We start from the raw sequence: 15,164 nt of genomic DNA on the forward strand, positions 1-15,164 counted from the left end.
GGAGTGCCTATGTGCTGCCCTGCTGGCTATCCTGCCATTAGGAAGCCAAGCGCTTTGAATCTGAGGGTCTTGCATTCATTTATTTATGGTCTCAAGTGCAAAGTTGGACAGGGCCATGGAAAAGGGGTCAGCCATGACTCACATGGGTACACTTGCAAAGTTCACCTCCTTCCTCAGCAGCAGAGCAGCCTGTCTGGGTTGCCACAGACACACTCACACAGAACCATGGCAGAAAACAAAATACTCAGTTATATAACCATTGTTAGTGTTGAGCAACATGCCATCACTCAGATTTCCACAGAGCCTCTCACACTGGCCATGGGAAAAGCTGAAGTGACTAGACTTGCTCTCTGGTTTCTAGCGCCGTGGCTTTATTCACAAAATAGATCCAATAATTTAAACTGTAGCCCATTGTGCTGCTATCATTTTTCAGACTGTAAGTATATCAATCTTAACAGCCCCAGCCTGGGAATGCATATAAAAAGTACCTTACATGTTACTGTAAAATAGTAAATGATAAGGAGAAAAACAGGGTTTTCAAAACAAGACATAATAGTTTACATGCAAAGCAAAGTACAGGTAAAAGCAAATGAATCATAAACCAGAACCAAATGTTTATCAGTTCTCAGTTTTGTACTTCATTTGCATCAATTTAGATGGTTATATAACTGTAATGAAACACTAAAATCACTAGACCTGCAGTTCTACAAAAACAGCAGCTTTGCAAACTTTCAATTTTCTATTTTCAATGACAGTTAATTCAACTGTTCGGAGTATAGAAGTCAAATGAGGCAAAGAATGATAAATGATGCCTGGCAATTGCTGAAATCTGATTACTCTGAGATAAGAGCTACGCCAAATTCTACTTGTATAAATTTGTACCTAAGGAATGAGAAAGAGAGAGAGAGAGACAGAGAAAAGAAAGAAAGAAAGAAAAAGAAAGAAAGAAAGAAAGAAAGAAAGAAAGAAAGAAAGAAAGAAAGAAAGAAAGACTCTAGAAAAATGAATGCTTCCATTTATTCCTTCAAAATATAATATAAACAAGGAAACAAAGAAAATGCAAATAGATTCAGGATGCCATTTGCACTCAGGGGGAGAAATTAATAAAACAGTTCCATCCTGAAAGACCAAAAATCGACCTCCATTTAAGAAGCTAATTTATGCACTCCTGAGTCCTCATACAAGTTAAGCAGCACAGAATATCACAGCAGGCATAGAACAACAGATCTTGAACCCTGCTGTGTTTGTTCAAGGAGGCAAGTTAAGCTATTCCTAACAGGAAACAAAACACGCGGTCGGGCTGTTAAATAGGGATCATTTTGCCATACTGCGCAGCCCTGAATGCATCAATTGCTGTTCCAAACAGGATTAGAGATGTGGTTTGCTTTAACTATGGTTTTGTGAAAAATGCTCATGCCTACTCAAAATTCTCAGGCTGATATTAAGTAATATGGTGTCAGGAAAGACACAGAGCACCTAGGAAACCTTTAAGAAATGGTCTTTGGTAAATTCCGAAATTGTGTGGATGCAGCAGAAAATGAAGGGAAAGGGTACCAGGGTCTGGACATGTTCATCCACACAAATAGCCACATTTGGAATTCCCCGAGGAGTATTTTTGACTTTAAACATTCAAGGCCCACTCTACGTTGATTAAACCTATATTGATTAAATTAATCCTGCAGCGAATAACTGATGTTTAGCTCCCATAGACAGAACCTATGTGAAGAAAAATGCAGCTAGAAAAATGGACTACTTTGTTCAATAGTATTACCATTGAACATACATTTGTAAATGGCTTTGGGTAATTCTGCTATGTTATTATCATAAAATCAGATCTCTTGGACATTTTTGTAGAAGTAAAGAAGAATTTTAAAAAGGCAGACCTTTTTTACACATAGACCTCTCTTCACTGCTGAATTCAGGGACAATCAATCCACCAGAGAAACTGGTCCAATTTCTACCCAGAAGAATGAATTTGTGATGCCTTGAAAGTGCTGCATCTGTATTGCTACATTTTTTTTTAGCCAAAACTTCAGGACACTGCCTCCATATTTGGGAAAAATATTTAATATTTATCAGGTTCATCACCAGTTAGTGCCACTCCAATTTTATATCAAGGCTTGAAATTTATAGAGTCTAGGAATTATCTTGGAGATGCTTAAGAATCATAGAAAAAATAATATATATTTTTTCAAATTGTTGTTCTAAAACATTGTCATAAAGCACTAGAAGAGAAGTTTTGGAAGACCCTCAAAATATTAGAATCATGAAAACCATAACTTACAGACAACAGTCATTTAATGGCTGCTACACATAAGAGGGACACCCAAATGGGATATTTTTAGTTGCAGATCAGCCAAGAGATTAAAATAAGTATGTTTACAGAGACATAACTATTTAAAATATTTATAGAGAAAATAGTTGCAGATGATACAAAGTCAGATTCCAACAAAAACACAGCACAAATGCAGACACCATATGGTCCAATGTATGCGCTCATGACCTCATGTGAAAAGTAGGCCAAAGCTGTAGCGGCTGGGGGTGCCTCTCTTTCACCCCTGGAACAACAAACTCAGGGGTTTGGAAAGAGCTCATTAGAATCATGGCCACAGATGGGTGAAATCTATGGGTAACGTCATCAGGAAGATGGGTAAAGGCATCAGGAAGAAACCTCTCAAAACAATTCTCCCTACATGTTTTTGCTTTGTTGGGGTTTCAAGACCAATCTCCATTTCTTTCTGACTACATGAAGAAGGTGCAGTCAGTTCAAGCACAGAGTTTTGTTGTTGTTGTTTTGAGGTGGAGTCTCACCCTGTCACCAGGCTGGAGTGCAATGGCGTGATCTTGGCTCACTGCAACCTCTGCCTCCCAGGTTCAAGCAATTCTCCTGCCTCAGCCTCTCGAGTAGCTGGAACTATAGGTGTGTGCCACCATGCCCAGCTAATTTTTGTATTTTTAGTAGAGACGGGGTTTCACCATGTTGGCCAGGATGGTCTCGATCTCCTGACCTCATGATCCACCTGCCTCAGCCTCCCAAAGTGCTAGGATTACAGGCATGTGCCACCGTGCCTGGCCCAACCACAGAGTTTCTAATGAAATGGGGGTAGCACCCATACCTGTTGGGCTCTTTTGCCCTCTCCCAGTTATTCATTAGGCTTAAGTCAGAATCACAAAACACTGGGCAGAGGTCCCAGACCACCCCTCACATATGACTGTTCTCTTGATGTGCTCTGAAGCACCAGGGGTCAAGTTAAGCCAAGTGGTAATGAGAACTCTACATTTTGAGGGTCTAGCATATGCTAGGCTCTGTGCGAGGAGCAGGTAAGAGAAGTAACTTTCAAAACAAAAGTGGAAAGTTAGTTTATCATTCTCCTTAAATAAATAAAAACATGTAGGCTTAGAGAGGTTAAGTAACTCACCCATGGTAACAAGTGGATGAAGGCTAAAATGGAACCACCACATTCCTTTGCTGGTCAAGCAGCAAGACAGTAAATCTAAGGAAAGCTGACATTTGCAAGAACCTCATTCTTCTAGCAAAGGCCTCTGCAAGTGTCACTGAGGTAATACTGGGGAAGGAGTGGGAAGGAGAGTTAGGGGCAGGGATGCTAGTACATCACCAGGTGAAGACTTGCAGGCTTCGGGAGGATGCCTTAAATCTGTGGTGCACCTCTCCCTCAACTCCTCTTACCCTCCAGCCTAGATACCTGAGGTTTATTTTCAAACTCCTTCTTCAAAGAGCTGAATTTCCCAGAAACTACCCCCAAAGGATTCTGAAACCATGTCGCATAGATCTCTTAATATTTTGTAAGGTAAGTGCCTTTCTCTATTTTAACAGAAAAAAGACAATTTCTAGCCGTGATAGGAAAAGAAGGCAAAGTTATTCCTTTTCACACAGGGCTACACAACAAGTCCCTTGGGATGTCTGACATCATTCAGAGACAGGGAAAAAAAATTAGAAGCCAGCTGAGGCATCTTCCTTGACTCTGGACTTTATATGACCACAATAAAATGTTCCATTTTGCAGGGCATATGATGTGAGTCAATACATGATGATAGAAGAAGCTAATGCAATGAAGTGACTGCTATTGAAGAATTAGCCCAGCAACACTTGTTCTTCTATATTCTGTGTTGCTTTGTTTTGAACTTCGTTTTAAAATTCTATGGCTGGCTGGGCACGGTGGCTCATGCCTGTAATCCCAGCATTTTGAGGCTGAGGCGGGCAGATCACCTGAGGTCAGGAGTTCAAGATCAGCCTGGCCAACATGGCGAAACCCTGTCTCTACTAAAAATACAAAAATAAGCCACGTGCGGTGGTGTGTGTCTGTAGTCCCAGCTATTCAGGAGGCTGAGGAAGGAGAATTGCTTGAACCTGGAAGGTGGAGGTTGTAGTGAGCTGAGATCGCACCATTGCACTCCAGCCTGGGTGACACAGAGAGACTCTGTCTCAAAAAATAAAATAAAATAAAATAAAATTCTATGGCTGATGGCACCTCCAATTCATGAAGTTTTTCTATAACAGGAATACTTTGTATATGCATTGGTGGAAATTTGATGAATAAATGTCAATAAGTGGAAGCTGGTCCATTTTTAGGCACAGAGTTCGTGAAGTCTTTCTATCAAAAAAATTCAAATGTAGGTAATTAAGAAAGCATGTCCTATCAAAGACATTGAGCCTTCCAAACAATCTGGAATTCTGACCATTTATTTACCCTGGAAGCTGTTGTGAGCCTTGAATACTTTAACTTTTAATGAAGTGTTCAGTCCTTTTGTGATGGCATTGAAGTGTAATCAAACATTACCACAAGCCAAGTCACACACTAGCATGTCTTGCCTTGTTTAAATACCTCAAATATATTTGAGTAATTGTGTAATGATTTCTAGGCCTCTGGTTGTCCATATGGTCTGAACAGACTGTCTTTAGTAGAGCAGTTGTGCTCTCTCTCAATGAGAAGGAACCAAATCATCTTTGCTCTAAACTGGAGAGCTTAGGAGATGCTGTTTAAATTTCAGGGTGACACCCTACCTTAACTCTTGAAACACAACATCTGGCCCCCAGAACTTGCCGTGTCTTCCAGAAGTCTTGCTTATGTTTGTGAAACACACAAGAACAATGCAGCAGGCACTGAGTGACATATTTTATGACATAAATGTCGTTAGGATACGATGACATGCTATGAGGGTGACACAGCAAAGCCATCCCTGTAACCACATGGAGTCTTTCTGGACAGAGAACATTCTAGATGGTGGAACTAGATCATCTCAGACAATGAAGACCAGTGAAAGGGTCTGGCCATTGGCAAGAAATCTGCTCTGATGGTCTCTGGGATGATGAGGCCAGCAAAAGAGCTGCTGATTTTTACAATTAATAAAATCCAAGAAGAGTTTTCAGAGATTTGGCTTAGGAGCCCCGAATTTAAACTTGGTGACCATGCCTTACAAATTACTCACATTATTTGTGTCCCTAAAAATTATCTCAGAGAAGGCCTGGAATGCTATGTTGGAAGGAATGCACCAAATTTATTATTGACCTATTATTTGATAATTCTTAGAGAAACAGTTGGGCATGGATTCATCTCCCAATCACTGGCCACCATAGGGTCCTTTGGAAGGAGTAACTCAGCAAAGGAGCAGTGGACAACTGAGTCTGCTGGCCTCTCTGTTCCTGCCCAACTTCAGGTTTCTGAAGCTGTGGAAGAAAACCATTTCACTGGTCATTAACAGTGCCAAATGTACAACACCATGGAGGCATGCACGACTTGTGAGTTCTGGGGGTGACTGGAATGTGACAGAAGAGAATTTACCTTTTGTGCCTGAGGGAGCTGAAGGGGGAAAACAAAACAAAACAAAAAAGAAAAAAGTTGATCATTATATAAGTAATTAAGATTAATGGTAAAACTTCATTTTGTTGCCATTTGCAAATAGAGAAACCAAAATGGGGAGATGAGTGAAATAGAGGTAAAGCAAGTTATTTTTCAAAACAAAACTACAGTGCTGATTATTTGACCTGCTTTCTGAATTTGTGGTATCAACAGTTAATCTACGAGCTTTCCAGCATGTGTTTTGGGAATCACCACATCCAAAGCAGCTGATAAGTTCCTATAAAGCTGGAACCGAGGCTCTTCTGTCCAGTGATCCAAAGGGCACAATTCCATGACCCAGTTCCTTCTTCCTTTAACCAGCAGTTTTTAACTGGACGAGGGGCTATCTGGAGACATTTGGGGTGGTCACAACTAGGGGGTGAAAGGGAAGGGAGTGAGAGCTGTTCGCTTCTAGAGGGTAGAGGCCAAGGGATACTGTGGAACATCTTACAATGCACAGGACAGTCCCCAACAAAAAGAAATTGCCCAGCCCATGTATCCATAGTGCCAAAGTTGAGAAATCCTGCTGTATATAAAGGTAAGACTGTTAGAAAAATGCTTGTTTTTAAAGTCAATTTTTCTTGCTTTGTAGCACATTAACTGTTCCCTTTATTGGTGGTTAAGGGAGTATGCACAAGCATTTGTGCATTTAAAGTAAAGCTGATGTTCTAAGAACAAGGAAAAGACAGTCAGTCCGTCCATAAAGTAAGACATAACAGCTTTCCCAGTGGCACAGGCAAGGAACTGAAATTAATAGGTATGTGGAAAAAGATGAACATTTACGAGATGTATTTGTCTATATTTCTGTGTTGAGAGTATTAGGCTACAGTTTAACACCACAGTATTATGACTGCCATTACAGCATGCAGTGTTTTTGAAAAGCATTTTTCTAATCTGGAATGGAATTAACATTATCCATGTATTAAATACTCAATCTAAGAATTACATTATTACCAAGATTTATTTTTCATCATAGGGACTAACATTTATCAAGTATGAACTTGTCACCAGGCACTTTGTTACGTCCTTGTATTATCCCATTAAATCACAGCAACCTAATGCTAGGTATCCCTATTCTACAGAGGAAAACCAAAATGGAACTTAAAAGTTCCATTTTACAATGGAATTATAATTATAATTATACAATGTCCCATAGATAAAGAATCACAGGACTGTGCTGCCTGACTTTAGAACAGACAAATTCAACTCAATTCACACATAAATAAAGACCCCAAACACTTGGGAATTGTGACAGTAAATTTGCTCTCTGTCTCTCTAGAGCTTATGGCATCAGAAGTGCTAGAAAATACAAAGCAACTAAATCAGACATCTTCAGGTCTCCACTTGAATCATCAGACTTTCCCATTCTTTTTACTCTGGGAAGAATGCTTTCTCTTCTGATACATGAAGAACAGGGTTCTCTTAAACTTGTCCTAAACCCCTGCCCCTATGGATGGAGCCCACAAACAGCAGAACCAAACAAACAAGACGTTTTGGATCCCAGAGATGTCTCCAAAATGGTATTGAGAATGTCTATGAAAAGCAGATTCCAACTTCTCCAACACCCAATTTCCAACGCTTTTATCTTACACAGGTCTCCCAATTTAAGAAGACAGAAATACGAGGATGTTTTCCTGATTCGTTACTCCTAGTTAAGCTGAATTATTCAAAAAGGAAGCTCATGAGCTCCTCCAGTGCTTTTCAAGAGTTCAGAAAAAAGTGGACCACGAGGTGAGACACTGAGTTTAAAATGAGGAATCACTTTTTAAAAAGTTTCTCAAATATTAAACATCTTTTCACACAACAGAAAAGAAACCTTGGATACATGAACATCGTGGAAGGAAAAATGTATATTTTCTTAGGAAAGTGTTCGTGCTGAATCACAGCTATGTCCTGTGAAAGCAAGGGGCTATGAGTATGACAAATGTTAGATGGAGTGCAAAATAAATACCAAAGTGAAGCTCTGCACAAACTGCTAGACTTTGCAGGCCTCTTTGACAGGAGAGCTGCCCTTTCTCTCTCTCTCTCTCTCTCTCTCTCTCTCTCTCTCTCTCTCTCTCTCTCTCCTCTCTCTCAATTTTATCTTTGTTGAGCAGGAAACACCTCTTTTTGACTCATCCATTTAAGCACATGGGAAGAAATCCTGGGAAGGAAAATGACAGACCAGGTCTTTGTGGTGATGTCCTCAGTTTAAGACTGCCCTCAACCTCCCCGCAAAACATATATTTTCCTCAAGCAATAACATAGGAGAACAAAGAGCAACTTTCCTACTGGAGCTTTGAAATAATGTAAATTACAGCTTGTGATGCCCTCAGCTGGCTGGGCGTCTCTGAAGGAGTCTCAGGGTAGAATAGTACACATTTACATCAGATCCTCTGTGGCCACAGATGCTTCTGCTGCGAGCTGGCTCCCCAACACATCACCACCCAGCATTCATGACTTGCATGCAGGCCCCTGCCCTGGGGGCCAGACCAGCCAGATACCTGGTCCGCTTTGGCCTCTGGCTCAAGTCTTGAGGCACAGGCCTTCCAGTCTCTGGCCAGTGTGCTTGTCTGTAACGTGGATGATGGAAAGAGGGCTGGGGAATGGCCAGGTCTTGGATGGGCGCTCGGTTTTGCCTCAAGAAGCAGCTCTGACTAATTAGGAATGGCTAGACGAAAGGCTATGTTGAGAAGGATCCTGAAGTCATGCCTGAGTTTCACTGGAAAGAATTTTATCACTAGCCAGGTGCGGTGGCTCATGCCTGTAATCCCAGTACTTTGGGAAGTCAAGGTGGGCAGATTGCTTGAGTCCAGGAGTTTGAGACCAGCCTAGGCAACATAGTAAAACTCCATCTCTACAAAAAATACAAAAAAATTAGCCAGGAATGGTGGCACATGCCTATAGTCCCAGCTACTCAGAAGGTTGAAGTGAGGGGAATCACCTGAGCCCAGGATGTTGAGGCTGCAGTGAGCCCTGATAGTGCTACTGCACTCCAGCCTGGGCAACAGAGTGAGATCCTGTCTCAAAAAAAAAAAAAAAAAGAAAGAAAGAAAGAAAGAATATTATAACCAGATAGCAGCATTTATTATAAATAAGAAATGGCAAAACATTTCCTGCACTTTTTCTCTATAGTTCTGAGCACAGCTCTAGTGACTATGCAATTTTTTCATGTAATGCCTTTCTATCCTGCTAGGTCACAAACTCCAAGAGGGCAGAGAAGGCATCTTCCCCATACGTAGTGTGAAGTCCTCTAACCTGTAGCTGGTACTTTCCTTGTTAAATAAGCTACCTTATTACTAGGATATGCCCAGAGTTGATGCCAAGGAAAGATAATCGGGGTAACTGCCTTGAATCTTTGAATCAACACCCCACCACCACCATGTTAATCACCCAAGCTGATGGCCTTCAAGAGAAAAATATATCTGCTAGAGGAATAGGTGTGAAACTTACATTCCCACATGCCTGGTATAGGTGTCTGTCTATAAGTGATTGTCTCAGTGACTCCTGGATATGCATAAAAGCAGCCTGGGCACTTATCATCATCATGAGGCCCCAGATGAGGTGACATCTCTTCCTCAACACACGGGGGAGATGTTTTCTTCTTCAAAGCCACCTTGTCAGGCATTGCCAACCAGACTTTGCCTTGCTGGGTCTATTTCCTCATTTACTCCATGAGAGGTCAGGACAGGCAGCATTGGGTTCCTTCCTGGCCCACAACGCAGATTGTAAGATTCTCTGTATAACTGAATACATTTTTCCAAAAGAAGGATAAAGAAAAAAGTTGTGGTGTGCTGTGTGGGTTTACACACTCCTAAGGAAAAGCTGGGTGCAGGATACATTTCAGGTGACACTTCACATTCAAACATGGAGAGTATGTATTCAGAAGGGAATGAAGGAGAGGAAATGATGAAGATAAAGGTGACAGCAGTAACAGAAATACTCACTGTTGATTGGACTTTTTCCTTAAACCAGGTACCTGGTTAAATGCTTGATCAGTTTTAGCTCTTTTGTTTTTTGTAGTGAATCTGGGGATTAGATATTTGTATCTTCTCAGTTTATAGGTGAGGAAACAGACAATATTTAGAATGGTTAAGTATCTAACCAAGGTCACCTAGTCAGGAAATGTTCCTGTTGAAAGTTAAGGACAAGGCTCTGTGTGGACCCACATCTGCTCCAACCAGTGCTACTTCTCACATGACCACACAGTAGCAGCACAAACCCACACCCCCAAAGGACTTGGGGACCTCATGGGCCATTCCATCTGGGCAACCCATAAAAGAAAGCAGGGATGAGAAATCCTGGCACCATTCCTTATGGAAGAGTCTGGATGGAGGACAGAGAACCCAGCCACCATGGTTTTCAACATGTGGTGTATCAGGCAAATGGTACAGCATGAAGATTGTCCATGCCCTCTCCAGTCACATACATTTGTTCTGTCCTCTCATCCTGGAACTCTTCCTAAGACTCCTCTCCACTTGCCTGGCAAACACCTATTTCTCTGGTCAGTTGTCTGTGTCTCAAAGAAGACTTGTTTACCCTTTCTTGTCATATGCTCTTTTCGCAGGCCTTCATAGTACCACATACCTGCAACTGGTAGCAAAGTTATTGTCATGCTGCTTTTCTTTTTTCGTACCAGAAATCCCAATTTTAGCCAAGCTCAGCTAAATGGCTCTATTAAAGATAGGGGTGGTTAAGTGGGTTCGGTCATGGCCAATGAGATATGCATGGATGTGGCTTTTCCAGATGGTGTCTTTAAAAGGACTCCCTCCATCCTGCTGCCAAGAAGGTGGACGTGATGGCTAGAGCTCTAGCAGTCATTCTGGCCTATGAGGTTATCTTAAGGCTGACAGTAATGCACTAGGACATTGAGGACAGCAGTAATGACAGGTGATTATGACAGCTGTGACATGCTATCCACCATTCGAAGTGCTTTACCTATATTAACTTATTGAAAACTCACAGTAATCTTATTAGGTAAGTTCTATTATTACTCTAATTCTGCAGATGTTCAAACTACAAGGTCACAAAGCCAGAGAGCAACAAAGACAGAATTTGAGAAAGAAGACCGGTGAGGAGGCTATTGAATGGTCTAGATAAGAACTGACGGAGGCCGGGTGCGGTGGCTCACGCCAGTGGTCCCAGCACTTTGAGAGACCAAGGTGAGAAGATCACCTGAGGTCAGGAGTTCGAGACCAGCCTGGCCAACATGGCGAAACCCTGTCTCTACTAAAAATACAAAAAAAATTAGCTGGGCATGGTGGAGTGTGCCTGTAATCCCAGCTACTTGGGAGGCTGAAGGAGAATCACGTGCACGTGGGAGGCGGAGGTTGCAGTGAGCCAAGATCACGCCACTGCACTCCAGCCTGGGTGACAGAGTGAGATGCCATCTCAAAAACAAAACAAAACAAAACAAACAAACAAAAAAACTGAGGGAGAACAGGATTAGTGCACACTGGTAGTGTGGAGGCAGCAGCAGGCAATAGTCTGACCCTAGGTAGAATTGAGAATCAAGATGATAGCCTGGATGATGATAGGAGAGACATCAAAGATGCGACCAAGGTTTGGCCTCGATAAATGCAAAAATGGAGCTGCCATTTACTGAGAAGATGACTATGCGAGAGGCATACTGAGAAGATGAGTATGGGAGAAGCATAATTGAGGAAAAAACACCAAGAATCCAGTTTTGTCTAAAGTTAAGAAAAGTTCAAGATGTCTCTTAGGCTTGCAGGCAGAGGTGTAGGGTAGGCAGCTGGAAATATGAAGCTCATGTCCCGGGAGGAGGCCTGAGCTTGGTTACTATTTGCATGTAGATGAGGTTACCGAAGGGGTGAGTGCAGGCAGAGGAGAGCGAGAGCCCGGAACTCAGTCATGGACATCCCACCAGGGACAGCCCATCTGATGAGGTGGGGCCAGCGCAGGCAACCTGTGAGGAACAAGTGAGGCACAAGGAGATCTGAGGAAGAGCTCTGAGGCCCCGATAAACTTATTTCAAAAACAAAAATACCCACCGAGCAGAGGGACATGTTTTTGTTTTAACTCTCCTAATTCACTTCATTTCCACCTCAGAGTGTCACACAGAGCCATGGGGGTGATCGAGGGGACATCTAGTGCTGTAGCTCAACGACGTTCCAAACTTGAGTGGACTCTTTTTCAAATATAAAACTCCAATTAAAGATCTATTGATCAAAACAACACATTTCACTATGAAATATGTAAAGACCAAATAGGAAACAAAGTATTTTCCTGCCAACTGTGTAAAACAAAAAAAGCCTGGCCTACATATGTTTATTCCATTTGTAAAACTGGCCCTTTGCCTCGGGCCTCATGAATGAATGATCAATCCCTGCTTGCTGCTAAGGATCTGTGTGTTCATTTTTTTCCTTGTGGATGCTTGCATGTATAATCTTCCATTCTTCTTCATTAAGCAATGTGGATAAAGATCCCTGCTCTATTATAGAGGAAAGAAAGTTCTGTTAAATGGCTCAAACTCTACAACCTATGCCAAGGGGTCTCTGATGAGCTAAGAATTGGCAGTGCAGGTACTGTCTCACGTCCATCCACTTCTGCCACCCCACACCAAGCCACCACTGCTGCTCATCTGGTCTCTCCAGGTTCACTCCTGCCTTCCAATCTAATCCTTCCTTTACATGGCACCCAGAATAATCTGAAAGTATAAGCCTGGTACTTGGCAGCCTGTCCTTCAAGTCTTACTTGCCTTAAAGTCTTTGTGGGGCTCTTTCCTCAGATTGCTTAATGCTCTGTCCCCATAACTCCATGTCAATTCTCTGACTACCTCACTTACGTGCCTCACTGATTCCCTTCCCATCTCTCAGATCTCAGCTCTGATGGCACCTCTCCTGGCAGGTGTTATTATCTCTACCCCAAGTGTCTTTCTATAATATCATCTTGTTTATTCCTGTCTTAGCATTTGTTGCCCTCTGTAATCTTCCTGTTTACTTGTTCAGGTTTTTTGATGACCTCTCTATATAAGATCTACCGAGGGACTGTATCTATCTCATTCATTGTTGTATTCCTAGGAACTAGACCTATGTCTGGCCCTAGGTAAGAATTAAGTGTATATTTGTTGAAAAGAAGGAAGGAGGGAAAGAGGGAAATGGGAAAGAAAGAAAAAAAAGATCACGGAGGGAGAGAAAAAGAAAAAAGGAAGAGGGGAGAGAAGAAGGAGGAAAGGGAAGGAAGGGAGGAAGAGAGGAAGAAAGAAGGAAGTGGGGGGAGAAGGGGAGAAAGAGAGAGAGAGAGAAAGAAAGAAGAAAGAAAGAAAGAAAGAAAAGAAAGAAAGAAAGAAAAGAAAGAAAGAAAGAAACAAAGAAAGAAAAAGAAAGAAAGAAAGAAAGAAAGAAAGAAAGAAAGAAAGAAAGAAAGAAAGAAAGAAAGAAAGGAAGGAAGGAAGGAAGGAAGGAAGGAAGGAAGGAAGGAAGGAAGGAAGGAAGGAAGGAAGGAAGGGGAAAGAAAGGAAGGGAGGGAGGGAAAGAAAGAGAGAGAGAGAAAGAAAGAAGGAGAAAGAAAGAGAGAAAAAGAAAGAGGGACAGAAAGAAAGAAAGAGAAAGAAAAAAGAAAGAAAGAGAGAGAAAGGATGGAAGGAAGGAAGGAAGGGAGAAGGAGAGAGAGAAAGAGGGAGAGAAAGAGAGAAAGGAGAGCAGAAGGAAAGGAAGGAGAAGAAATAAGGAAGAAAGGAAGAAGCAATAAAGGAAACAGTGCCTTGGAGCTTGGTAGACCAGCTTTCAAATACTACCTCTACCACTCAGTAGCCATAAGAACCTGGACAACAATATAGTATCTCTGAACTCTAGAGGTCTCATCTGTGAAATAGTAGTAATAACATTATTTCATGAGATTAATGTGAGGATTAAACGAGCTAATGCATATCGAGTCTTTACAAAAACAGCTGGCCCATAACAGGTGCTGTTTTTATCCCTTGACTTCGTAACCTCCAGAGTATTTAGGGCTGGCTCCAATCTGATAGCATATGAGAGGTTACACTAATCACCAACCTCATGGTCCACAGGTGACCCTACAGACCTGGTATCAGAACCCCTCTCATTGAGCCATTGCTACATCACAGTGGGTTAGTGAAGAAATGATAGGGTCTGAGCAAGGTACATTAGGCAAAGTGTGACTCCTATCTCTAAAATAGTGTTATTACTACAATTTTACAGATGAGAAATCTAGAACACTTGTCTCTTTACGTTCATTATCTAACCTCTTTCCTTCAGAGCGTCCCTTGCCCTAGGTAAGAGGCCAAGCCGCATGATGTGGACATTACCCAGAACCAAGCTGTCAACTCATCACCTTCCCTTGGCCACAGCAATTGGCTCAGGGCAGACATGTGACCTAATCAAGACTTTTCAATTACACCCCTCTCCCATTTTCCCCTGCTAGCTTTCCTCTTGACTAGAATCTGGGAGGAAAGACCTAGAACTAAACTACTGGGGACAGATCATCAAATAGGCCTGAGAGTGAAGCCAACAGCAGGGAGGGCATGGCAGTGAGGCAGCAGAGCTCAGCACCCATGGTGTCTTCTAACCCCACATCCACAGGACCTAGCTTCTAATGGCTTCCAGCTCAGTACAAGCTATTCGAGCATCTTGAGTGAACTGAATTTTTCTTATTATTTTCAGAGAAACTTGCAGTTGGCCATCTCTTAGGTACACACCATGGCAGATCACAATGAGATTTTACTTGTACAAATAAAGGGATTCAACAAAATTATTTCCATAACTGTTTGCTCAGCTTCAAAAATACTCAGGAGTAATTTCCTCAAAAGATTTCCAATGCTATGCATGAAATTTCCTTACAAACACATAGGGGATCATATTTCTCCAAAGTCTAGAAGCTATTCTGGTCTTTATAATAATATTGGATAGGTCAAGGAGACAAAAGGTATCTCTCTGAATACCCTTCTCCTTGGAATCTTCTCCCCTCCCTATCCCGGTTTTCCCATGAGTGCCAGTGTGCTACTTCCTTCACTCTATATTCCTTCTCTAGCTCTTTAAATGTGGACACCCTGTTCCTTACTCCATAATCCCTAATTGAGTGACCTCCCCTAGTTGCATGGCTTCAGCTAACCCCTTGCCAGTATGGTGATGTCGAAGCAGGAAGAGGATGAAAGAGTAGGAACAGAGGTAGAGAGATAACCCTGCAGGGGAGAAGATAAGATAAAAACAGGGTCAACAAAAGCAAACAAACATAGCTGACTTTACTACTTTAAAACTATTCATGTCCTCATTCTAATTTTTGCTGCATATCAGTAAGTCCTTCCAATTTTGTTGGAAAAACTTAGGGGTAAAATAGTATCTACGTATT

The 15,164-nt window shown here is 41.9% G+C and overlaps 1 protein-coding gene across 4 annotated transcripts in view; it reads right to left on the reverse strand.

The window, feature by feature from the left end:
- Positions 1 to 15,164, reverse strand: part of CACNA2D3 (calcium voltage-gated channel auxiliary subunit alpha2delta 3) — a 948,786-nt gene that overhangs the window by 245,705 nt on the left and 687,917 nt on the right. For 3 of the 4 annotated variants that reach the window (XM_073010035.1, XM_073010037.1, XM_073010038.1), the window contains one exon: positions 5,802 to 5,819. The exons of the other annotated variant lie outside the window; for it this stretch is intronic. In XM_073010035.1, coding sequence (XP_072866136.1) covers positions 5,802 to 5,819 — 18 coding nt within the window. The remainder of the gene's footprint in view (positions 1 to 5,801; positions 5,820 to 15,164) is intronic. 4 annotated transcript variants of the gene reach the window in all.

Source organism: Chlorocebus sabaeus, chromosome 22, assembly GCF_047675955.1.
Source record: "Chlorocebus sabaeus isolate Y175 chromosome 22, mChlSab1.0.hap1, whole genome shotgun sequence".
NCBI classification, from domain to species: Eukaryota; Metazoa; Chordata; class Mammalia; order Primates; family Cercopithecidae; genus Chlorocebus; species Chlorocebus sabaeus.